The sequence below is a fragment of the Sphaeramia orbicularis genome, chromosome 21, assembly GCF_902148855.1.
Source record: "Sphaeramia orbicularis chromosome 21, fSphaOr1.1, whole genome shotgun sequence".
Lineage (NCBI taxonomy): Eukaryota > Metazoa > Chordata > Actinopteri > Kurtiformes > Apogonidae > Sphaeramia > Sphaeramia orbicularis.
This window is the reverse complement of record NC_043977.1, coordinates 32,709,976-32,737,695: the sequence shown is the minus strand read 5'-3', so window position 1 is coordinate 32,737,695 and position 27,720 is coordinate 32,709,976. Positions and strand designations below refer to the sequence as shown.

At 38.4% G+C, this 27,720-nt stretch overlaps 1 protein-coding gene and 1 long non-coding RNA gene across 2 annotated transcripts in view; one reads left to right on the top strand and one right to left on the bottom strand.

Annotated features, from left to right (window-relative positions):
* Nucleotides 1-27,720, top strand: part of st6gal2a (ST6 beta-galactosamide alpha-2,6-sialyltranferase 2a) — an 88,240-nt gene that overhangs the window by 14,717 nt on the left and 45,803 nt on the right. The window contains exons 2-3 of the mRNA XM_030124914.1: nt 17,274-17,330; nt 21,151-22,222. Of these exons, the coding sequence (XP_029980774.1) occupies nt 21,241-22,222 (982 nt within the window). The 5' untranslated portion in view covers nt 17,274-17,330; nt 21,151-21,240. The remainder of the gene's footprint in view (nt 1-17,273; nt 17,331-21,150; nt 22,223-27,720) is intronic.
* Nucleotides 12,467-26,730, bottom strand: LOC115412418 (uncharacterized). The gene is made up of 3 exons (XR_003934341.1): nt 26,720-26,730; nt 16,040-16,049; nt 12,467-12,577 (listed from the first exon to the last, which is right to left on the bottom strand). It is a non-coding gene; the product is annotated as an uncharacterized LOC115412418 (long non-coding RNA).

Here is a 27,720-nt window from a genome sequence, read left to right as displayed (position 1 = left end):
ATCTTGGTATATTGTCACTAAGAAGACCTCAGTCCTGGATTTGCCTCTTTATTTCAGTCCACACTTCCTAGAGCTGTGTCTGAAAAAGATCAGACACCATACACTTTAAATCTGGAATACAGTGGTCCCTTGTTTATTGCGGGGGTTACGTTCTAAAAATAACCTGCAATAGGCCAAATCCGTGAAGTAGCCAGCTTTATTTTTTACTATTATTATATATGATTTAAGGCTGTAAAACCCCTCACCACACACGTTATACACTTTATTCAGACAGGCATTAACATTTTCTCACATTTCTCTCTTGTTTAAACGCTCAAAGTTCAAACCTTGTTAAAACTTATTGCTGCTGTCATCCTTATGTTATTTTCCTCCTTCTTTATGTAACGAACCGAAGATTCATTTATTCCATAATGGCGCCCTACAGCCGCGTAACTTCTACCCTCCTTAAGCATGTCCAGAAGTCCAACTTTTTGTGTGATGGTTAGCATCTCCCTCTGCCCTTTGGGTGCGACCGCAGGTGCCTTTGTCGGTGCAGAACGTTTCGTCGACATGGTGGGTTTTGTCAGGGAGAAAACTTGCAAACATACAGCACTTCAGAGTCACACTGCTAGTGATCGAACATTTATGTAAATTTGGCAAGTCGAACGCATTTTGTACTGTACAGGAAACACTGCACGGAGGAGATTGATTGACAATGGTCTACAGCCCCTTAGCCAATCAGGACGCAGAACACAATGTGTGTTAATATGCTGTAAAAAAAAAAAGCATGCAAAATTGCCCTAAAAAAAAATCCATGAAACAGTGAGGCCACGAAAAGTGAACTGTGTTATAGTGAGGGATGACTGTATGGAAAATGTTTTGCTTGATTCTAATTGTTTAAGCAAATCACATTCATGTTGGGTATTCTAAGTGCAGTGATAGTGTCTGTGCAAAGTAGTTTCAGGGGTGGATGATTGAATATATACATATGGGGAAGTGAACTGTGGTATTAAAATGATTAAACCTAAGGAAAAGAAAATCCCAAACAAACTTGCCATTTTTGACTCTTGTCTTTTGCAGCAGGGACGTCATTGTTTAACATGAACACAAGAAGTATGAAAATAATATGTAGACTAGAAAAGCACTCGGAGAGTGCAGACCTCTGCCAAGGCTGATCAGTGCCCCCCCCCCCCGTGGGACCCCCACGCCAAGGAGGTTATGTTTTTGCCAGGGTTTGTTTGTCTGTCTGTCTGTCTGTCTGTCTGTTTGTCTGTCCGTTAGTGTGCAACATAACTCAAAAAGTTATGTACAGATTTTGATGAAATTTTCAGGGTTTGTTGGAAATGGGCCCCCCCGTGGGCCCCCCCACCCCCGATCACCACCAAAATTTAATCATTTCTTCCTTATCCCATTTCCAACAAACCCTGAAAATTTCATCAAAATCTGTACATAACTTTTTGAGTTATGTTGCACACTAACGGACAGACAGACAGACAGACAGACAGACAGACAAACAAACCCTGGCAAAAACATAACCTCCTTGGCGGAAGTAAAAATGTAAGGAAGGAGAATACTGAATGAAATGGTCACCCGACTAGTGCTAAACTGAATTTAACATACCCAGTATAAGGTTGGTCTGATGTGTGACTTTTACCCTGCCCCCCGAAGGGGAGGCAAGGGGTATTGTTTTTGGTTTGGTTTGGTTTGTTTGTTTGATTTTTAACATTCTAGCAGCAAAACTATTGCTTAAATTCCTAGCAGATTGGGTTTATAGATTGCCAGTGACCCAGAATAGATGTCATTACATTTTGTGAAAAGTAGGTCTAAGTTTTTATTAATTTTTTAAATCTTTTTTTTCCCTCCCATTTACTTATAATGGCCAACTTTTCAAATGTCAATGAAAACATCAGTTTTGTTTCAATTTACTTCAATACACATATATAGAGGCAGTTGATATGCTAACATCATCACACACATAGACATGACGACATCAGCTGGACCGATGCCAAAAAAAGCTACAATACATGCGAGGGGTGGGGTTTATTGTGCCTGGCACCACTTGTTTTCATATATTTTTGCTTCTAGTTTTCATTTTTATCATATTTTACTAAATTTGTGTTGTGGCTGACTTTGTTCCTTTGAAAAAGGCAGATTTCTAAAGTGCTGATATCAGTTCCCTCTTTATTTTCTTATTATTTGTTTCGCCATAGGAACGATGAAACAAAGTTACTGTTGGTTGCGCAAACGGCTTTGTCATGATCTTACTTGATAAACTCATGTTTTTTCCTACTCTCCAGGCTGTTCATATTCTGCAGCATTTTTCTTGCTAATGCATGTAACATTTATATACATATAAGCTTTACAATTGTAATTTCTGTATTATTTATTTTTTTAATTTATTTTATTTTACTTTTATTTAACCAGGAAGTCCTTTTGAGATTAGAAATTAGTTTTGCAAGAGAGACCTGGCCAAGGGAGCAGCCATATAAAATCAAAAGAACATAAAATCCATACATGATACACAATGAACAATAAAACAGAATAACACTTATTTACAATTTATTAACAACAGTAATATATCAATAGCAAATTCCAAAGCACGGAGGCTTTTGTAATGACCACAGTATATGAGTCTACTGTTTGATGGTCCATCAGAAATGCATCAGAGCTCAGAGAAATTGATGGTGTGCTTGTAAATAAGAGCTCATCAGCATGGACACAGGCTCATGAGCCCATGTCATTCTATCACTTCCAAATAAATGGTGGTTGTCAGTGCAGTGGAATCTGAGTAAAAACACAGTGTGCTCACTTTGTCACTATTGTTAGGAAATCTTCCTGATGATTTGACTAGAAGTGATAAACACCTTCTAAAAATCTTTGGTGTTGCAGCAAAAAATAACAAACAAAAAAAAAACAATCAGTTGTAAATGGCTTCAACTTGATCCACTGGTGCTGGAGGACTGGTAGAATATTGTTGATGAAATTCACAAAATGGAGAGATTAACATTTATGCTGAGGCTGCAAACTGAACTTTACATGCTAAGATGGGGCAAATGGATTAGTTTCTTTAAATACAATTAATGTGTGGTTTGTCTCATAGTCCTGTGAAATACTATATACATTATTTGAGTAACATGATTGCTATTTCATAACTGTAACCTAAATTATCATTACTGTTAGATTGTGACTCCTATCTGTTCCCGATTGTTGTTTTAGTTCTGAATGACAAAATGATAAATAACTAGTAAAAACTAAGTGTCACAAAAAAGAAAAGACACTGTGTGGATTCACCTTCTGGCCCTTTTGTTCTTAATGCACAGAAATTCCATGATATTCCTTGCCTGTTCTGATTTATTTTTTGCACTATAGAGGTAAAACTTCCCTCCTTGTTAGATTCTGCTGTTTGGAGGTCAGTATCATCCTCTGCTCAGAGGGTAGACTTCAGTGTCTCCTCAGTTTGCAGACAGTCTTAACAGTGGTATCCTGGTTCCTGTAGTTCGGCTGCTAATTGTTTCTTCAGAGATCTTCAAATCCTCCAGTCGCTGCTTGCAGACGTCAACCTTGAAAGGACAGATGGAATAAAAGAGCAACTTTCCTGCCTGTGTAGAAGAGACTGTGGCTTCACACAAATCAGGTGCCTCGCCGTCAGTATTTTCTTTCTTTAAGTTACACACTGACATGGACTGAGGTAGACCACCATTCAGTCTGCAGGCTATTCTTAAAAGCACCACTTTGAGGTTTCAAGAAGTGATGAAAGCAGTGGACTCTTGCAGTGTAATTACACAGGATGAAATCTGATGTTCCACATTTTAATAACACGAGTGGATGTGGAGTCTGAGGCAGGGTGGACCTGTAGTAGGGGCCTCATTAAGTGAGCAGAGATTGTGATGGTTCATTTATCCCTGTGTGAATTTACTTCTTTCTTTTAGGCTTAAAAAAAAAAAAAAGGTTTCGTTTTTGGAGTGTAAATGACTTTCAGTATCTCCAGCTCTTGGTAGGGATGGGAAGTGAGAACCAGCTCTTTTTGAGAAGTGGTTCCAAGTAGCTCAATTCCTAGGAATCGTTTGCCTGCCTGCTTAATGATTCTGCTTATCGATTCTGCCTTCGTTGTGCATGCGTGATGACGTCACACGCACGTTGCATTGTTTTGGCCAGAACATAACCAACGTGGCGTTGAGGCAGAAACGGTCCAAAAAGATGACACCAGGTCCACGTGTAACACTTGCAAAGCTTCCATGTCTTCAAAAGGATGGAATCCCTCCAATATGTTCAAACATTTGTCCACAGCATGTGACTCATTTACAGGAATGTCACGTGTTTGATTCGCTACTTAACGACGCTTGTGAGTCTAGTGGCAGAGCGAACACCAGGCTGTCATCTGGACCCAGTTCCGGTGCAGGCAAGAAACGTCCTTCCCCCTCAAATAAAAGTTTCCGAAGTTAGGGGAAGGGAAATGAGGTGCACAACAACGGGAGACATAGAGGAATTAGTAAAACGTCTCAAGTTTAACTTTCACTGTACGGTGCCCCCCCGCCAGAACAGGGATCGGCGTCATCTGTTATTATTTGTGCATACTGTATATGTTATATTTTCTGTGCAGAGATGGAAATATAAAAGACTGTTAATGCAAACACACCCATTTGTACTCTTTTATTCCCTCACCATATCAGAATCGATAAGAGAATCAATAAGGAATCGGATCGATACGCAAAATCGATAATGGAATTGGAATCGTTAAATTATTACCGATTCCCATTCCTAGTTCTCGGGTCTGATTTCTCATTTATGATCAAATTTGTCTGTAGCCACAAAAATGTCCACCTCTGGACAATTTGAGGACGTACGGCAGAAGGCATTGTGCAGAAACATTATGCCTTGTTTTGGGTACATTTTTGAGGTTCATGTCACAACAGTCTTGAACATAGTACGGGATCGATACCTGTGTAAAAGCATCTGCTTTAGTGACAGTTATGCAGCAGGGATTTTATTTTGGAGATGTTATTTACAGGAATGACATTTCTTACAGAAACTTTATTTTATTTTTTTTTTATCTGACAGGGTCTTTCAAGATGCAACCCTGAAGTTTAAGTCAGTGATGCAATATGATAAGGTGTAGATAAGATGACTAATACCCAAATGCACATGTGTCAAAGCAACATGAGCAATGTTGAGCCTCTTCATAAGTTTACACCTTGTCATAAAAAAAGGTATAACCTCCATGTTTGACAGTATATTCATCCGTTGAGTGATGCATTGAATAATAAAGTATGAGCAGAATATGTTTGTGGCAGTTTCTTACAGGCAAATGGCTTAAGTAACTGATTTAGCCTTGCAGAGTTAGTTCAGTTGTTTTGTGTTTCATAAGACTTTGCTCTATTTATATATTAACTGTTATCACAAGTTGCACCCACTTCCTTTTCAAAATCCAGCCTGTTATACTCTTTCATTTAACACTTCCTCAAAACCAAACAGTTCATGCAGAAATCAAAGGGTCTGTAAATGCTAACCTCTTGTCCCGTTTTGTTTTTTTTTGTCAATGATCTATTAAGTTTGTTGCTGCTTGAACTGCTGTAAGGTGAATAATAAAGAAGAACAGCTTTATTTCTTTTTTAGATTGAGAACAGCTCCACTCTTAAGGGCTCAATATTTTATGAGGAACAAGCCCTTTGGCCAGTGTTTTATTCAAGAAAGTGTGCACTCTTACATCCTCTTGCTGTGCAGGGTGGAATAGATCACGGCAGTGTGTTCTTTTGCAGAAGCAGCCTGAACTTCTGAGGATGAGACCCTCTTAAGGCCCGGAACATGCTGGGTTCTTCTCACATGCAGCAGCAGTAGCGTTATGTGTCAATTTTCATTTCCGTGCCCTTGTTATCAGATGGGAGAGGCCACACAGGTTAGGTGTGTGACATGTGTCAACCACAGACGTGTCGTAGAAACTGAAGGAGACGTTTGTTTTTACACATGAAGTGGCGGCTTAAATATTACTGGCAATATTTTACATAACTGACGCACTTCACGAATACCAATGTCTGGACTACATCAGAATTTGGCACAGATGTAAAGGAAAATTGGGTTTTTCATTCTCTTTTACTGGGGTTAATTGACAGTGATGTGATAAATGAACTTGGCCTTCTTCTTATGAACTAATTTTTTGGTGAAATGTAATCATGTTGACAGGATATCAGCGGAAATGTCACTGTAGAAAGAGACGGAAGAAGCAGCAACAGTAACACACAGCTGGTGTGATGTGAGTAACATACAGCGGGTGGGGTGTCGCAGCTGTAAACGCCTTTTCAGATGTGTCCAAATGACTGTTTTTGTCAAGCTTAAATTTTCCGTAACTCATAAGTTGGTTGTGAAGACATCAGAAGGTTATTTATTTATTTATTTTTTCTTATTTTTACTTATTTTTAAGTAAGTTTAAGTTTAAAAATAAGAAAAAATAAGAAGGTTATTTTTGATTTAAATCTGATTTATTTTCTGTCAGAGGTTGAACATGACTGATGTGCTGAAGAATATTATACAACTGTTTCAGAAATATAAAACAGGTACATATATTTAAAACTAAACTGAAAGTATGACCAGCAGGCAACAGCTTTCAAGTGTTAAAAGAGAATACAAGCAAAACAGACCATCTTCACCAAACAACACCGGGGGTATATATGTGGGGGTGCGTTCCTTAACTACTGTAAGTGGCGTGAACCAAAAATGAAACTTAACATGCTTTGATCGTCCTTCTATGCCGCACCCTACTTTTCAGTTACCTGGCCGCCCCAGTTCTCAGTCACATTTTCTCCTGAGGGAACACTCATTACCTCCCACTGCAGCCCAAACATTAGCATGTGTGCTGTGGCTGCTCTTACGCCTGTGTTGTGTGCGTCAACCTAACTTGCAGTCCTCTAGTGTGATTGGTTCAGTGTGACGCTACTTAATTATGATTGACTGTCAAAACACGGACAAATTAATTCTATCGAAATTGTATTGAGCATGTCTCGTATTTCTATTGAGGAAAAGTTATATCGCGATATATATATCCTTATCATTTTATCACCCAGCCCTATCTCCAATAAATATACAGCTTGATAGAATGTACAGAATTTGGCATTTTCACTCAGATGCAATGATTAAATGAAAAGAATTTGATGGATAAACGTCAAAAACAGTCAACTAGAACTGGGCAATTAAAAAGAAATCTCAATCTTGTCTACATGAAATGAAAACAAAGCTTGATTTTCCAATTGAGGTATTTTTTTGTTGGAACGTCAGAGAGCAAAACCTCAGTTAACTGAATTCAATATGTTGGCTGGCATTCCTGTCAACTCATTTCTGTCCATTCTAATAAAAATTGTATATTAAGAACAGTTTCAGGAAGTTTCTTTAAATTTTTCACAAATATTCGCTCAGACTCAGGTATGAACTGATCAGAATTTGGTGGTCCAAGGTTAAGGTTACTGTGTGCAGTGGTCAGTTATTGGGTATCCCTTCTAAAATCCATTTCTAGTAATTGAACTGCATCAACAGGTTATGATGGAAGGATAGCAGACTAATTAAAGTTGTAATTATTGTTGAATGATGCCCGGCTGTACATGTGGTATCACTGTCATATGGACGAGAAAGATAAAATATTAAATAAATAATACCAGCACTACGAGGGAAATGGGGTATTAACTTGTTAAGAAGACGCTTATCTCTGTTTCATTGTAAGACTCTTTTGTTGTTTTGTTTCCTTTGACGGCACTGTTGACTGGGGCTGTTTAATCTTCATTATCCGCATTAGTCACTGTTTGTTGCCATCTCTTTTCTTCTTAAATACAGGCAAACATTGATGTTTCTGTGAGCCAAACTCAGCTTTTCCCATTGAGGTCAAACCCTCCACTTCTCACAGGAGCTGCTACTTGCGTATTTGAGAAATTTTTCAACTTGGCTGTGATTAAAGAATCCAATAGAATGTGGCCTCCCCCCGGTTCCTCAGCAGGATTTAGTAAAGTGGACTGAACAATTTTCAGTGAGGTGCTGTGTGGCTGTATTCCCTTAAGGGCTTGTCCAAGCACTTACCTGGCAGTCAAATAGTGGCTGCAGTTCAGTACAGTAACCTCTGGCAATGCTTGCACCATAGATGAACCGAGAATATTAGAGCAGATAGCAGCAGGGCATGCCAGGACTCAAGAAATTCCATGGAAAAACCACTTTCTGCTTATCAGATATGTCTATATTTTTCATTTCAGAAAGCCTAAACATAAGCAGACTGCTCTTGAATATAACTCTTATATTCATCAAGTATTTAGTTTGACAGAATACATATTCAGCTGCAGTTTCTCAGTACTTTTTGTCCACTCTGTGCTTTTGTAACTGATTGATTTGGTTTGTCATTTACACTTCTTACACACGTCTTATATGTAGAAAGGTGCTTTTTGGTACAAAAATAGATACAGCTTTTGTATGAAGGAGTCTACACATACAGGAAGTGATTAGGTCATACAACAAACAGAAAACATGGATTCATTAACACATTTCAGTTTTATTTTTCAGTCATCTGTCTGGTTCAGCTCTGACAGATCGATACAACCAGCTGTTTAATGGCCTGCACTTCACTCATGCTTCACCAGACCCAAAGCATTCCGTTAACCTTCAAATCAATTTTTCCTGACCTACATATAACTTGACTGATTTTTATGTCGGACTGTGAGCTCTGCCTAAAAGCGTCTGGTCCAGCAGTGTTGCACAGACATCGCAGCTGTTGCATTTATAGCTGTATGATGGATATTTGTGCAAAGTTGGGATAACAACTGGCGTTTAACAAACAACAACCGATCAATAGTAAGTGGAATCGGCTCCATGTCTAATGACGGAACAATTAATAGATATTTCCCAGGTACAGATGTTTCATATTATACGCTATCATTTATTTTTCGCTCAGTTTTTGTCACCACTTGGATAATGTTTTGTGTTCTTCCATATGGCACAGATGCATGGAGAGAATTTGCCTCGAGGCAACACAAACAAACAGAGGAAAGTGAATCTGCCGAGATAAGACAAACAAGGAGCCGTATCTAAAACAGGGGCTACTTCTGTCGTATGGATGTGCTTCGAGTCTGGAATAGTATTTGCAAATTATGCACAAACCATGAGATCTATTGATTTTTTTTATTTTATTTTGATACATTAATATTTTGTTACATATTTATCAAGAAATATGTTCAGATTGATCAAATATAAGGGAATACCTGATCAGATGATTAAGTTTTTATGAAATTCGGTATCTCTATTGTGATGCGTGTTACTGGCTCTGCCTTTTTGTTGCGTTGTGGGAGTCCAGTGTGTGATGTGTGTCTTTTTGTGGTGGAGGTCGAAGGTTATAGTGAGGTGGGTGTGTTATGATGCCAGTGCTTACAGCAGACATACATGTCAGCCATAGTGCAAGCTAACTAGAGCATTATGATCACAGTAGCACAGCAGCAGGGTTTCCACTGCATGTAAAGGATTTTGGTGCACCGCCACGCCTTCAGAATTATGATCTTTTTTTCAGATGTAAATTATATTGTATGAATGGATCCATATAAACACAAAGTCTATATTTGTGCACATTTACTGACGATAATAAGAGTGTGAAATGGTACTCATGAAATGTGACACTGCTCTGCAAATAATTTAATTTTGAAAAACACTGGAGTCTGAACTTCCTGTCTGGCTCTACTGCAGTTCAGTCAAGAGTGGCGGCAGAGACGACAGAACGGAGTAAAGCGAGAGAGAAAAGGATAAAAGAAATGTACCTCAGCAAGACTAAGTTTAATGAATATTTTGCTCAAGCCTGTGAAAATGACCCTAATGTTAACGTCAATGTTAATAATACAGTGTCAGCGACAGTAGCGTTTAACATTAATTAAAGTTGCACCGATCCAATATTAGGATTGGATATCAACCTCGATATCAATATTTTAGCTGGATCGAGGATCTGTAAAAGCAACCGATCCGTAAGACTGAACCTTCCCCTTTAAACTTTTGCGACATGGACTACATCATGCATGCCGAGAGGTTGTAGTGTAGGGCACAGTTTCAAAAAATCCTGGAGGAAACCCTGCAGATGTATTCATCTCCTACTGCATCTGAGGATAGAAATGAAAGGCCGTAGTTGATCAGCATTACGACTTCATATCCCCGCCTCTATGGGTGCAGAACAGAACCAGACAGAAAATCTGTTACCAACAGCGAACCACGCTAAGTCAAAAACAGAGATCTCCATGCAATGGCTAAAAGCAGAAATTCAGGAAAAGTAACATATTTATCATTATCTGGATGTGAAATGACCTAATTCTAGGCATAATAAATTACAGAGAGAGAAATTCCATCGAAACTACAGAATGTTGAAGCGACTTTTGGAGCTAATTTTACAAAAATACACAAAAAAAAAAAAAAAAATCATCTGTATTGAAAACACAAAGGCCTCAGTTTTGCACCTGGGTTTTAGTTTCCAGAATAACCACACACATCTGGAAGACTCAACATCAGCATCATGTCAGAAAGATATATGAGCACCAAACTAACAGCAGCAAAGTAAAAAACATGCCTACTTCGTGCCCCGATAAATAATGCACACCCCAGAGAAGCACCAACATCCACCTGTCCTGTGTTATGTGTTTTGCTGTATAACCATGGGCTTATTTTCTGACTGCACTGTCCAATGATTAATTCAGTTGTTTTTGAGGGAAAGTGTGGACAAAGTTCAGCCTGATACCGGTTCGACAGGTGTGATTTCTCCGCGGCATTTCCTGAGTTCCCAATTCAACTTGGGGTGAAAGTCCACATCCAAAGAATTTCAGCTGCATAAACACTGTACGATCTGCATCCTTCACTGTGAATGAGGAGTGTTTTCTGGCAGATTGCATTAGCCTCTGAATTAAGACTCCTATCTGTTTATTCATGGACCGACACAATGTAATGAGGTGAAAATAGCACAGGTACCCTCAGGAAAGGACTTAATATGAATTAATTAAAACTGTTTTTATCCTTCAACTTGATTAGTTGTTTAGTAATTATTTCAGCAGCTATCTGTCATTCTGCCTCTCTGTTTAATACAAACAAATAACCACTGCCGCTCACAAACAAACCGATCATATTTTGTTAAGCAAGAAATAACACAGCAAGTCTTTCATTTTAGCATTAGACCTGAAAGGATTAGCTGATGATACATTTGTTTTTCTGCTGTTCTGATAATTGGTTTGGTATCTAAAGCTGTATTTGGGATTAAAGACTGCAGATTGTCAAAACACATTTCTATCATAATATTTCATTATCATGCATTGTATTAGAAAAGTTTTATTGAAATTAGAGGTGGAACAATAGTGGATTTTAAAAGACAGATATGATAACAAAAACAATGAAATATGCACGTCTGAATCTGATTATTATTACTGAAGAAGAGCTATCAGCAGCACTTCAAAACACTGCCTGCACATTAGAATAGATTGACTTCAGTTTAACCCTTTATAAGGCACTCATCTTATCTTAAAAATACAATAAAAACACATGTAAGGTGAAAGGAACATGTATTTTAGAACATTAAACCAAGATAAGTGCTGATCCAGACCCCTGTCCACATCCACATTATCCTTTTGAACATCATTCCTTACATTAGTACCATTACTTCATGGTACCTAACAAAGCAGGTACACTCACTGTTCATGCAGAGGTGGACCTTCCAGACCCTGTAGACCACATCGGACCTGAGATTGTTGACTCACTGTTCTCACTGTAACTGTTGATGTTATTGTCTTGTAATGTATGCAGAAATGACCAAAAATAGTCACTTGCCCGATAAAGGGTTAAGATGTAGAAATGTGTTTTATAAATACAGTAAAAAATCCCCAGCTTTGGGAAAAAAAAGTTTCTGCATGCTTGTGGTTCTTTAGAGTGATACATACCCAAATCAGTGTTTTTCAAACTGTGGGGCGAGCCCCCCAGGGGGAGGCAGAGAGGTGTGAAGGCTTGTCAAAGGGGCACGGGATCACTTCTGGGTGTTTTTTTTTTTTTTTTCTTCTTCATGTTAGAACATGAGGCAGGTGGAACTAATGTTTTAATGTTGGAGCACCCTGGACTCATTTTAGGGACGTACAACAAACAAATATAGTGCCATGGTGACCTGTCACTAGACTAGAAAGAGTTTGTTTGGAGAATGGACAAGGATTGGACTGGAAAAGAAAAATGTGCAATGTTTCTGTTTTTGCACAGTTTGTACAGTTTGCACTTTAATGTTCTGAGATGTGCAACGGAAACAGGCTCATTGAAGCCACTGATATTGTTAAAATGTTCATCTTTTGTTTCCAAAATTAGTTCGTTGTTCTAAAAAAAGTAACTTTATTGTCATAGTTGTAAGATGATTGCGCATTTCTTATTTTTATTTGGAAAAATATTGTCTCAGGGAGCAGTCTGGTTGAGTTTATTTGTATTGTTCAAGCAAAAAGTATTGTTACGATATTGATGTGTCTTTCAGTAAAAGTTACAATTGCACCACTGTTACAGTGTTGTTGGGGTTGAGGGGGGCCTGGAGATTTTTAGTCCTACGAAGGGGGGGGCTGACAGAAAAACATTAAGAACCACTGATCTTAATTGATAAATCTCAATCACTGAACAAAGTAAATCAATGGATCTAGAACTGAGCAAGAAAGCTGGAAGTGATTTTTGTAAGTCTTTCCAGTTTAGAAACCCAATACACTGGTGTACAAGTAAAATACTTCCAGAATGAAAATAGTGAAACCTTGCAAAATTTGGGTCATTAACAAAGATAAGTCAAAACTACTAGTTGGCCCTAGTTGAAAAGATTAAATATTGGGACAAAATGTGAAATCCGATGAATTAATAAGGAAACGGGCGTTACTGAAAAAGAGCTACCTACTTCAAAACACTGTCTGTATATTAGAATATATTCACTTTTCAGTTTCCTAGTTTAAGATGTATAAATCTGCATACATATATGTCAAAACATTATTATATACAGTCGCGAAAAAAAAAAAAAAAAATTGGACCACCCTTGTTTTCTTCAATTTCTTGATCATTTTAATTGGTAAAGGTACATTTGTTTGGACAAATATAATAATAACAAAAATAGCTCATAAGAGTTTAATTTCAGAGCTGATATCTAACCATTTTCCATGTTTTCTTGATAATAACCAAAATCACTTCAGTTCTTACATCAATAGCTATGGCATTGTACTGACAAAAACAGTGCTTTTAGACATTCCATGTTTTCTTTTCTGTCTGTTTTAATCACATGATACACACAGGAGTTTGTACTTGATTGCATAACTATTGTTTTTGATGACTTTTGATGGTCTAATAATTTTTTCCACGACTGTATCTTGGAATTACTAACCAGCCAGCAATTGTGTTATTAATTTTCCATCTTATTTTATTAGAGTATAAGCAGTTTAGCACATTTTGTTTCTTAAGCAGATGCTTTTCAAAATGCAGGCATTGATATTGATAGTTTTCAATGTATGGTGTATGTTTTATTTTTCTATAAATAATGCATTTTATATTTATGCACTTTGTCCAAGTGAGTGTTGGTCGATCTATGGGGGCACCTGTCTTTTTATTACTCTTATTTATGTAATTTTTCATTGTTTTTTTTTTTTTTTTTTTTTTTTTTTATCTTTTACCTTGTTACTGTCTTTCATGTATCTTTATGGAAAGCTCTTGCTACTCATTTCCAATGCAGTTTTTCTGCAAATGGCAAATAAACTGATTCTGATTCTGAAACCAATTATTCACTCAGTCATTCATAAATTCATTCCTTTTCTGCTGGAGCCTATCCTGGCTACCATTGGGTTAAACCCTGGAGGTCACAGGATCATCTTAGAAACATACAAGCAGAAAATCAGATATACAACCATGAAACCAAAGCATTTCTCTAAAGTATTCATCATTCCTTGCTTGCTGTGGTTTTTGCCTTTTTTAGAATAAATTTGATGGAAACACTTTTTCTAACATAGTGAACACTTCCATTTCCATTTCTTTGTCTGTGAACAACATGAGACACAGTCGACACCAACGAATAATTATGTGTTTCGCAATTCAGAAAGAAACCTCAAGACCCATCTTTATCTTTTGTCGAAGACCACAGTAGCTGGTTGTGTTTGTTTGTTTCTTCATGTTCTATGAGGTTCTTTGTTGGTTTAGTTACAGCCATGTGTGACGTAGCCTGTATCATCACCTGCCTGGTTTAAACCAATTTATACAAACACGTGACAGGTTTTTTTTGTCTTTCTTTAATAATATTTCTCTTCAGACTTGCTCGACAATTACACGGAATGTGCGCTACTGTGGTTTTATACTCTACATAACAGCTTAAATGCTTAATTTCAGACTAATAAAGCAGGAAATGATATAAAATCCAACACATTTTTACTGACTCTTTTTTTAATCCCCTTCATTCACCTTGGCCCACCTGAAGCGATGGAATTAGCTGATGTTTTCTCTCTGTTCGCTGCTAATTCCCTCAGTTTTTCCAAATTTTTTTTCTCTCATGCAGGTCATAAACTACATAATTATCCTCCCGGGAGCAAATGACCTGCAAACATTCCCACTGTCATGTACTCAGATTGGATTTTTGTTCTGCTCTTTTACTGGATGAACACATTTCGTTCTATTAATGTCCTTTGTTTACCTTCATCTCCTCCTCTTGCCAATTAAGTCATTTCATTGTCTGGCAGCGCCTCATTTCACTGTTTCCCGTTTTGTTCCGTTTTCTACGTGTAGCCCTCACAAGACTAGCTCTGTCCTCCACCCCCGCCTCTCCGCCTCTCCATCTGTGCTACACATTTATGTTGTTGCACCACAGTTACTGAAGCACACATCCTGATTGCTGCCAGGTGAGGCAAAATAACTGCACACACATGTGCCTCGGGGCCTCACACACACACACACACACACACACAGACGTACGTACACTGTGGGCTTCTGTTGAGCAGCGGTGCATATAGATGACATTTGTTAGTTAGTGATGTTGCCATTGGGCAGCTGTGAGCTTCTTATTTTCTTTGTTTTTTGTGTGTGAGTCAGGGCTGCGGTTGTTATTTTCAGGTGTTAAATGGCATATTTTCCTCTGAGTAACATTTGACCCAACTGTGGTAGACATGTCAAAACTGCTACACCAGGGATTACCGCCTCACACTTTCCCCACCTGTCTGTGGCCTTAAGGTCTTATGGAAAACATGCTGCAATTTTCAGGAAGTGCAGCTTTGAGAAACAAAAAGATGTGCGTGTGCAGATTTGTGTGTGTGTCTGTGTGTGATTGTTGGCATCTGTTCCTGTTGGGTTTTCGTCTCCCATACTGTCTCTGCTCCCTCTGGCCCAATTGCTCCCTGCTGTTCCCCTCCTGCTTGACCAGGGTCAGTGGATGAGCCCTGGCCTCCTGTGTGGCCCAGGGTTAGAGGCCTGGATATCTGGGTGGACTGAAGGAGGGGTTAGACCACAGGGGCCCGACATCACCTCTTCTGCTCTCTGCAGGGCCCGTCACAGTCAGGAAGCTGTAATTAGGACGAGAGGAGACTTAACAATCAGAGGCCTTTCTCTGTATTTTTTTTTTTTTTTCTTCTCCCTCCTCCCTCACTGCCACTCTCGAGAGAAATGCTCCCACATTAAGAGACCAAAACTCATAATTACTTGTGGTTCAGAGGATTGAAGTCCTCTGATGTGAAGCAATTTAATGCTTCATTTGTTCACCTTCATTGCTGCGTATTTTATTCTGTATCTGTATTCTGTAGCCATCAGTGAAAGTAACATGTTGTACATCGGAGTATTAGAAAAGCTGAAGCCCAAATAACCATGGTTGGGTATGATAGTGGAATTTGAATGTTTTTTGGTTTAGGAGTTAACCCTCAAAGACCTTAAAGCGGCATATGATGTTCGTCACCAATTTTTCATCAAATCTGTAAAATCCAAGTGATAGCCTAAGTATCACAAATCCATTAGTCCTTCCATGAGTACGTACCTGAATCACTTCCCTCATGGTGAACACATTCGAAGTGTACTCCATCATAAGCAGTTCTTGGTTTACATACTAAACCGAAACCAAACTGTCACTCGGGCCTTTTCAGAATTCCACGCAACAGCAAGAAGCAATGAAGCCCGTTCAGAGTTTGTTGCGGCTGCGTGGAATTCCCACTCCCACAATACACTTTGCATCAAAATTTGCAAAAAGGCCCGAGTGACATGTCGGTTTGGTATGTAAACAAATGGACTGCTTGTGATGCAGTACACATCGACGTTGTTCACGGAGGGAAGTGATTCAGGTGCGTAATCATGGAAAGACTAATGGATTTGTGATACTTAGGCTATCACTCAGGTTTTACAGATTTGATGAAAAATTGGTGCCGAACATCATAATATGCTTTAACAGCCACCGGCGATCCAAAGCATCTACTAATCTAAAATGTTTGATAACCTGTGAACCTGTAATCCTGCCAATACATGTGAAAAATTCAGATAAAATGGTGTTTCTCAGCTATTCAGTGACATCAGATGTGTCCTTCTGGACATCCAGAAGCTCTGTGGTGACACAATCACAACAGTAAAACTCATGTCGTTTCACAAATGGTAGTAGCTGTGGGTCTGTTCTGATATAATGGCCTTTGGATTAATTCTGAACTTTTGTGAACATCTACATAATCAGTAAATTAAATATAGGAAAATATTTGCTTTTCACTCGAATATGCAGAGAATAATACAATAAATGCTGATGAAGAAGCTAGAGAAGGTCATTTGGAAGTCAATATAAAAATAGTTATCGGTCTTTAAATGTTAAATTTCGTTCATTTGAGCCTTCATTAAAGATAATACATTTATGTAAATAAGTTTTATATTAATATCAGAATCTTGGTTGCTGAGAAACAAAATGAAACAAATCCTAAACAAATTGCTTTTTTCAGTCTCAGTCTAAAATCTAAGGAGTGCTTCTTTGACCAGTGTAATTATGAATGCAGTAAATTTGTTTTCAGATGATTCACATTTTGTGTGTTTTGTCTTTGAATGGATTAAACCCAGCTGATGTGGGGGAGTCTTCAGTAGTTGTTGTTCTGACTTATTTCTGAAGATTATGAGAGAAGCTGTAAACTTGACTCCACTCAGTAAACGATCCTGGTCTTAAAAATTCTTCTTTTTTTTTTTTTTTTAGTTTTTAATGGAAAGCAGCCAAGTTCTGCCCCGCAGGTGGTGTTTTCCTGCTGTGTGTTTTCCTGCGTGCACAGCCTCATATACGCATGTCTCTTGACTTTACTAATTTGCCCCAATTCTGTTTTCAGGGTCCTGTTGTATCCCAGAGGACGTGTGAATATGAAGAAATAAAGTCATCTTTTTAGGTGAGTTTGCTTCTGTTCTGGTTCCTTTTCAAAGTCCAAACTGGGGTTACATTCCATACATTGGAGCTGGTTAGTTTTGTGAGTGCAGTAAAGAATGTACCATGACATGCATTTGTCCTGTCATCATCATCTACGTCAGCTTTGTCTCCTTATATTGACGTCAGTTGGTTTGTAGACAGTGGGTTCCCTTTTCTCTTTCTGCAGAGAAAACTGACTGAAGAGGTTAATGTCATTACCACTATTTCTATTATCATTTTATCAGCAGTATTAGCTTCAAATGCAGTACTAGACTATTTGGAATATTTTGACACTTTTCCCTCAATTTCACTTTCTTTTCACTTTTCAATTTCACCTTGTTAGATCGTTTTTCTATTGATGTCACCTTCACTTAGAAACAAGCTTTTTTAGCTGAGTTCACTGTAATCGATGCAGAATCATGTCTGTGCATACTTTGACAATTAGAAGGTTTTTCCACATTCATCTGTGTAAGGGAGGAAATTTTTAAGTGTTTAAAAAAAAATCAGAATTTAACCCTTTAACAACTGCAATCTGTCCGGCGCTGCATTTTACACTTTACAGCATTCAAATTGCTCTAACTCCTGAACCATTTGTGTTATCAACAAAATTCAAATGGCATCAGAAAACTGAGATCCTGAGCATTCAGACATTATATAACACTTTACGGCAGCAGTGTGGGACTCTATTTCAAGTAGAAAGGAAGTGTTTCAGAGACTTCCACATGGGCAAAAAAACGCCTGGAAATAATAAAAAACAAGAAGCCATAATGTGGATACTGAATGTTCAAGACCAAAAAGCATGTTTGAGCAGATCTAAAATAGTTGAAAGTTTATTTTTTCAATCTCAAAGAGTTTCGTTATTGACGTTTACAGTTGTTTTTGGTATTAAATATGCAAAAAATTTCAAGTCTGTTTTTTTCTTTTTTACTTAAACACACTGTTTTAAGCATTTATTATTCATAATAATGATAATTAATGGCCAGATAGTGAAAGTCTGGTTCTTCCTGAAAATAAAGGCGCAAAAAAATTGGCAAAAAATACATTTTCTGACACTTTTATTGCAAAAGAAAATATGAAGACACCTAAGTGGCCTGTTATAATGACAGTCTTAAAAGGGTTAAAAAGTAGATGTACAACAAGATTATGATGAAAACTGAAGCTTTAAAGGGTGTGATGTAGAGACATGAAATCAGTAAATAAAATGGACTTTTAGAGACCGAGGACACAGTATTGGTAAAGTCAAAATAATATTAGCACATTTAGAGATTAGAAGTCTTCGATGATGCTAGAGGACAAGACACCAGTTTAACTCGTTTTTAATGGGGTCTTGAATATTTGGTAAAAAACAATATTAACTTAAATTATACAATACAGAGAATCTCATTATTTCTTGCAATTTAATTCAAGGGAGTCTTGAAAACTATGCCTCATCCTCCTCTCAACAGCGGATCTTACTATTCTTTTGTTTAATGACTCCTGTAATCAGTCTGAAGGTCTTTTCACACTAGAAACAATCCATACAACAGTTTGGTTTTATTCCACACAGAGACAATCATCTTCTTGTTCATCTGTTTGTTCTGGTTCATGGTCAGATTTCTCATCTGTAGTTCTGGTTTGGATCAAACTGAAAATTCTCAAACTCCAGGCTGCAGTTACAATGGTATTAAATGTTCTCAGTACGATAAAGGACAGCGCAGCAATCAGGAAGAGATAATGTAAAATTATTAAAATTATTCTAAATCAACTAGACGATGGAGTCGTCGCTGCAATCACAGTATTGTTTCAGAGTAAACAGTGCTAATCAAATGCTGCGTTTACAGGACATCACATTAGTGCTGCACATCATCAACATGTATTTGTTCTTATTAATATGTATGTAACTAATAAGAATAATAAAACAGACCTACCACTTACCTGCAGTGCTATGTCTCTTCAGCTCATGGAGAAAGAAAAAGAGATGCTGTTTATTTCTATAAGTGCACTTTTTTTGTCCATATCTCCAATCCCCCAAACCTTTATATTCTTGTTTGTACTGTGCAGCAGCAACAGGAACTACATTTGACTGTGTATAACATAAAACATTTGGACAAGGTCTACTGTAGTCACGATTACCCAAATGCTATTTGTGTAATACATGTGGAGCTACATGTCCCCTCTGGGTCACTTCTTAATGAGCAGTAGCTCTGTCAGTGGCACTGAGGGCAGAGTGGAGCAGCAGCTCTCCACCTGTGATGTAGATTATACTAGGCTTTGTGGGTATTTTTTTGTCGGCACCACAGATAACTGGTTACATTGAGTTGAAATAATATGCGTGATATTTTCGTAGTTTTATGAAGTGAATTAATAACCCTCTTTTTTTGCCAATCCCATTGTTTTAGCTTTGTGAATGAAAGCACATGTTGAATAAGTTTGCAGTTTTTTTCCTATAATGCATGATTTGTATTGATTTCAGGGCTTAGACAAATGGAGTTTAGCACTGCTGTTGACAGGAAGTCATCATTCAGCAGTGTGGATGTTTGTAGTTATTGTTCTGAATGTGATCAACCAACCCCTGGAAATAAATAAAATGCATTGACTTCTTGTTTGAACAATGGGAATTAGAAGTCAGAAAGGAGTGGGACCTTTTTAAAAGCGATCTCGCTTTAGAAATAAATAAACCAAACTGTATTTTTATTTTCATAAATTGGAGAGAACATATACATAAGTGAAATTGTCTGTCCTCATTATGTCAATATCAAGTTTCAATTTATATAGATGTGCAAAGTGCAAAGCAAAAACAGGTAGAAAAATCACAAACGAGTGAGAAAGGAAATAGAAGAAAAAATGAGAAATGTACACTCACTGTCAATGAAATTTTTGAGACTATATTTTTCGCCATAATTTTTATTTTGATACCCTAAACTGGAATTTTTTCATATGAATCATTTGTTTAGGATATTGGCATACAGAAACAAAAATCTAAAGTTTCAAGAAGAATTTCAAAACAAAAAACTTAACTAAAGAAAATGGCACCTGCCAAACACAAAATCACAACAGTCAATACTGGGTATGGCCTCCGTTTGCTTCGATGCAGGCGGTGATCCGTTGGCGCATGCTTCGGAGCCTGTCGTGTTGTGGTGTTCAACCAGGTTTCTGATTGTGGGTTGGGAACAGCCCATACTCCTGGCTATATGACTGTAGCTCAAACCGGCCTCCACCATACCCAGTGCCCGGAGATGTTGTTCACGTGGTAGATGTGGCATGATGCCGGTCACTGGACTAACAATGGTGGCCGTTTTTGAGCCTTTATATAGGCCTTCAAAACCAATCCTCAAATTGTGCAGATACCCACTGGGTATTGCTCAGTGTGTATTTGGTCCAATTTTGCAAAGAGACCAACCCATGTGCAATGAACCGTGACAACATGACAACTCACCATTATCTCAACTACCCGAGCACTAAGTCATCAATAAATCCACAATGAATAATTACAACCCCCCTACAAGTAGAAATATGCATACATTTCTACCTCAAAGTTTCTATTGACTGTCTGACTGTATTTATATAAATATTTATATAAATAGAGAATTAGAATTTTGAAATTCTTTTTTTTATCCACATACATAAGTGCATCATTACAATCCAGTCATACCTAAAACAATAAAAGATAAAAGAAAAATAACAGAACACCATTGAAAATGTAAATAGTATTTACATATTTGCGTTGTGGAGTGTGGGGGGTGGTGGTGGTGGTAGTGGTGGTAGTGATATGATACTCTGACACCCCCATCTGTAGTTTGACCCACAGCTGTGTTCTTTTCCAGGCCCTCCAGCTGACCTCTGGGCTGAGTCCTGGCTGCGGGGTTTTGTTGTTGGCGGGCCGTCTGATCAGGTGTGTATGTGAGTGAGAGGTGATGAAGTCCAGTATGAGGCAGTGGCGGAGGCTGGTGCTGCTGGGGATGCTAGCGTGGGTTCTCCTCTTCCTCGCCCTCCTCTCGTACTTCCTGGATGCTCGCGTGGACGAGCCCCTGTCCTCTGCTGGCTCTTTACTCTCCCAGCACCCCGACACCCGCCGCCTGACCTCCATCCAGCAGCACGCCATCACAGGCGTCCGACCTGAGCTGTCCTCAGCCGTGACCACATCATATCCTGGAGATGAGCCGCAGCCGTCCGCCAGCCCCACCACCCCAGAGTCCAGTGTGGAGGTGAGCCGCAGCCCTAACAGTGCTCCCTACGCCGCTTATGTAAGCCAGGAGGCCAGTCGCCAGGACTATCTAGACCCCCAAAGCCTAGCTGCCTGGTCCTCTTTTGGCACTGAGAATGTGGGCTCTCACTCGGACCCTGTAGTCCAGAGTCGTGAGAGAACGTCCCAGCAGGCCACGGACTATCAGAGCAATGCCAGCACTGCACGCTACCAAGGTGGGGAGGAAGAAGAAGATGAACGGGATGATGAAGAACTAGGAAATAGGATGAGGACCGCGGCAGGCCGGGGGGGCGGTGGGGACTCCTCAGACCTGGAGGAATATTACTTCTCCAAGTCAATCTCGGTGGTGCAGCGGCTGTGGCGGGGCCGGGTGTCCTCTGGCATGCTCAGTCCGCGGCTGCAGCGCGCCAGGAAGGACTATGTGAGCGCCAATAAGCATCATGTTTCATACAAGGGACTTCGCAAGGCCGCCCAGAGCGCTAAAGAGCTGCTGTGTCAGATGAAAGCCCAGGCCGGGCTGAGGACGGTGGATGGGTCGGAGCAGCCCTTCTCCTCCCTCGGCTGGGCCCGTCTGGTTCCACCTCTTTCTCTGGAGCAGCTGTACCAACAGAAGGACCAGAGAGGCTTCAAGACCTGCGCCGTGGTCACCTCAGCCGGAGCCATCCTCCGCTCTGGACTGGGAAAAGAGATCGGTGAGTAGACAGCACAACAATCTGGAGCTGGAGTGGATTCTTATGAGTAAATACTTTTACTCAAGTATTTAAGCACAGATTTACTCTAACTTCAATCTTTTTATTCTGTACAATTTTACTCTAGAGAAGTGTTTCTCAGCAGGGGGGCATTTGGAATGAGAAAGCTGTGAGGGGGGCGCTCAGGCACAATGGGGGGTGTTAGTCATGGTAGCCCCCCCCAGCAGAATGACCCCATGTAAGGTCCAATGTATAACAGAAGCACATACCCCCCTGGGTCTTACGGATTGAGGTCTGTCATGTAATAGAGGCACATCCATCCCCACCCCCTGCCCCCCCATTGCGAATCTGTGTTCAAGTGGTGGCAGGTGGCCAATGATGAGGTGAGGGGGGCTTTACCTACACAGCTATATAACCTATATACAGGGTATGTACGTGACGTCACCGCTAGCGGAAGTCACCGCGGTTATGCACAATGAGTGGGAGACAGAGGGAGATGAGTAGCAGCGTTGGCTTCAATACTGTCGAAACTTAAAAACAATGTTTAATAAGAAAAAATGGGGAAGAGCTGTTGTGCGATTGATTGTATGAATAGGTTTGAAAAGCAGTCGGAGCTATCGTTTTACAGGCACCAAAAGATGTAGATGGATCCACAAATCCTGGAAACCAAACCTAGATTTGTGGATCCCGTTTCGTGTCAGGTAACACTGATTTATGCTGTATTTTTGGGTAAAATCATACCTTAAATTACGTATTGTTTTGGCTAACGTTACTAGTAAAGCTCTTGGTTTCATGATCGGGTCTTTCATGGTTTTTGTCTTCATTTTGTGATTATGAACCTTGTGCTCCTACATGATTTGTAAACTAACTTAAACTGAGGCTAACCTAGTTTTTCAAATACGGGGGGTACTAGAGAATAAAGCTACGATGGAGTATTAGGGCCACATGAGAAAATAAAAACACTTGTCATTAGGAGTATAAAGTCATAAAATATTGATATAAAACCAGTAATTTTATGATAATAAAGTTGAATACAAAAACAATCACAATGTTATGAGAATGAAGTCATAGTTATAAAAAAAAAAAAACTCATAAAAATGTAATTCATTTATGAGATTAAAGTCGTCATATTCCAACAATAAAACTATAATATTATAAGAATAATGTCATAACTTAAAAACAGGTGGGAAAAATATCATAATTTACCAGAATACAGTTGTACCCTGCTGGTCCACAGCAGTAGTATCTGTGTTGTATAAAGTACTTGATATGAACTAGACTCAGTAAATCTCCTCAGTCCCAGTAGATCATGCATATATTCACTGGGGTCAGTACACTGTCTACTGTAAATGCACTTTGGATCAGTTGGTTCTCTGCCTAGTTTTGGACCCTGGTTGTCAGTAATGATGAAACCATGTACATTTGTTTCAGGTAAAAATAGCGATGATACATACCCTGGACGTCCGGATACGCGATTTCTGTCCACATGTCAGTGTTCATGGACCACTTGTTCTTTGGCAGCTCATACGGATCCATGTCCAGTCCAATTGTCCTTCATTTAATTTCATATTTTCCCAGTCCCGCTGTGTTTACTGGTATACTCCGTCATGTTGAGCAAGTTGGTTTTTGCCACTCAGTCTGACTTAGAGGGGTGTGGCCTGGGGGGGAAGTGACATATGTGCATACCCTCTATAGAATAACTTACACCCCCTCATTGCAATTTCTTTTCAGGGATGGGGGGGTGGCAGGAGGCTTATGATGCTATTAGTGGGTGTTTGTTCAAAAAAGGTTAAAAAACACTGCTCTAGAGGCAAATAGAAGACTTATACATCTACACACCAATACATGTATCTTTTCTTAATTTTCAGATTCAAATTTTGTTGTCGATCTCCAAATGTGCCGACTTTTGTGATAAATTGAAAAATAAATGTGCATTTATGGTTTGAGGACTTTCTCCCACATCTTAAATTTAACTACTGTATTATTCATTTGATGAATTATGCAGTGGTCTAGTTGTGGAAAAACATGTTTGTTGTGTCACAGTAACTTTGACCTTTGGCTACAAAAATGTAATCAGCTCCACCTGGATGTGCTGCGTGACCATCCCAGAAACATGATGCCTCTGGCAAATGCGATCACCTGTGGAACACTGAGCTGTTTTCTCTGAGTTCATGAATAGTTGACTTTTACAGAAGAACAACATTCAATGATCTTACAGAATATGACACATTACTGTGGATTAAACCACCAACAGTATGTGAACCAGTTAAAATAAAGCTTAAATTTAAACATCTGCAGCAGTAAAACCTAACATAAATATTAATGTGGCAGTAAAATTAATCCATAAACATCATGTGTAATAGTAAAATACTGACACTTGCTGTTTTAGTCCACAATGACTATTTTAACCATTTAATACTTATCATTATTTTTTAATAATAATTGTAATAATAACTGCTTCCATTTACAACACATTCCTTTTATTATTAATTCTTACTTATTGCTACTTTAAGTACATTCTGCTCATAACACTTTCAGAAATTGAGTTTTTTTCATGTGGTATAAGTGGATAAGGGCAACAGGAAAATGTCAGGGAAGTCATGCAGAGAAGATGTCAGCTCTCAGGTCATGACTCCAACCAGTGCTGCATGTGCATGTTTACTTTTATAATAGGATTTCTAACTGCTGGTCCATCCGTTAGAAATGACCAGATGAATAAATTATCAGCGTCTTCTCTAATCTCTCATACTCTTGTTTGCTGTTGCTGATCTTTTCGTTCCTGCCGGGGGGGGGCTTAGTCCATCTGTTTCAAATTCAGACACTTCCTCTGGGTCAGAGGGCAAAGAAGTCGTCTAGGAGTTTCATTAAAAACACCATAAAAGCAGTTCAAAGCATTTGTACTGGTGACTTGTCCTATAAAACCATTGGAGTGACATGACTTTTCAATAATTCAGTTGTGTCAAAAAGCATGAAAAGCCACATCCTACCATTTTTATTTGCATTTTCATCCCTCAGATTCTTGATATTCATACAGTAGTGGATCTGAATGCACATAAATTTGCACCTGCTTTGTCCAATCTTCTGAGAAAATTATTAAAATTTGGAATAAATGTAAATGGAAACACTGGTCTGTTTTTTTTTTTTTTTTTTTTTTTAATAAGATGAACTGGAAAACAAATTAATAAAGTGCTTTTTAGCTGACGTTTTCACTGTATATGATTAAGTGTTATTACATTTATGTACATTTATACAATACATCTTGTTCTGGGAAGAACCTGTAAAGTGAACGTATTGTAATGTGCAGACAGTGTTTTGAAGTAGATATGGTAGCTCCGAGACAAGTAGTTTTGAATAAAACCATTTCTCTTATTAAGTCTCAGAATTTAACATTTTGACCTTAGACTGTTTCTTGGAAGCTACAGCCAACCAGCATTTTTGGATTCATTTTTCTTTGTAACTCAAAATTGGTAAAGTTTTAGAGATTTATTAAGGGCATTTTACTTATAGACCAGTGAAATCTGACATGAAACTGGAGCTCAAATTACTCTGGTGTACAAGCAAAATACTTCTAGAATAAAAGCAATGAAACTTTTCCAAAATTAGGGTGAAGAATGCTTGAAGAGTGCACAATGTTTATAGTTTCAGCATGAGGTCAAAATATGGAATTCTTTGAATGAGAAAATGGGTAGTGACCACTTTTACTTCAAAACATGTGTAGTTTGGAGTTTTTCAGCATTTTTTGTTATTTTATCATACCCTAAAAGTTTGGGTATTTTGTAGGCAAAATTGTTAGTACAGAACGGCTTAATCAATAAAGAAATAATTGGTAGTTGCAGACATGTCATACTTGTGTAAATATATTTGCTTTATTTGCTATAGCCTCATCAACACACATGGACACAGAAAAAGATGCCAGAAATAGAAAAAAATACACATTAGAATACTTTCACTTTTTAGATTCCTTTTAGTTTGTGTGTAATAGAGCATTAAAGCATCATCATATAGCTTATAAATATTATTCAACCAGCTCTTTTGTCATTTGTTTTCCAATTCAGTCTGTAACATTTAACACATTTTATCTCTGAAGCAAAAAATTGCAGGCCAGTGTTAGTTAATGATGAAATTAATCAAGTACTACTTTATTAAGTCAAAATAATCAGACTCCAGCCTCTTAAATGTAAATATTGGCTTCTCTTCTCTAATGACAGTAAACTGCAGCCCTTTGGGTTGTGGACTAAATAATTAATCTTGTGGCTTTTTGTAACAGTTTATTGTAATTTTCGGATATTTTACCAACAATTATTAGAGAAAATAATTAACAGATTAATCAAGTAGTAAAATAACTGATCATGTCCGTCCTATGTCAGACTCATGTGAGTGTATCTGTTCTATACTGGGAGCAGATCATACTGGATTTAGGTGCCGAGTTAACCATTTTAGTTTATTAGTTTATTAGTTTGGATCCCCATTAGCTGCTGGGGTCATTAACAACTTAGCAACAAAACACCCCAATTCCCTACGACTCACTCAACAAACAGTATGTACATACGTGCAACACAACAACACGAAAACCAAAATTCAACAGCAAACACACAATGCAAAAAAATTACAAAAACAATATAATCGTACCAACAACAAAAAATGAATAAATAAATAAACGCAAAAAAAATAATTTTACTGTAAAGTAATTCCGGTGTTTTTGTAATTATGTTTCTAATTAATTTAATCAAAGAATATCTAATTCTGCCCTTTACTTGTAACCAGGCCAGCCGGTTGTGAGTGCCTCTAGTGCTTGTTCTGAGCACTGGGCAATGTAGGACTATTCAAGCTGCTTTGTTTTGTTTTTCTTCTCCTATTTACATAATGGGCGAAATTTCAAATGTCTATACAAACATCGATTTTGTTTCAATTTACTTTAAACTTGGCACCTATATAGAGACAATTGATATTTCGACATCAGCACACACATAGGCATGATGACATCAGCTGCATCAATGCTAAAATAAGCTACAATATGTGTGAGTGGTGGGGTTTGTTATGCCTGGCACCACCTATTTAATATTTGTTTTATATGAGTATTCCAAGTCTACAGTCACACCCAACAGCTTAGCCTCTGCTGCTTCAATCATAGTTCCTGCTACAGACAAATTCAAAACAGAAACTCAACCATATGCTTTTACACCATGTTCCCAAGATCCATAATATTGTTTGCTTTCTTAAGGAGAAGACACACCAACTCAACTGCCAGTTATCACCAGAAAAGGTAGCCCGACTGATCAGTCGGCTCCCGTCTCCTCAACACAGTCAAAAAAGTGTGAGGAACACACCAAATTGACTACCAACTTGAGCGTACATTCTGCGCTTGAGTGAAATGTAAAACCGGAAAATGACGGAACATCTCTCTAGACCAAAACGCAGAGCTCACTGTCATCAGTCATTGTTGTCAGCAGAGAGTGTCGAGTAGTCAAGAAGGGTTGTTGTTGTTGTGCTTGTTGAACGGA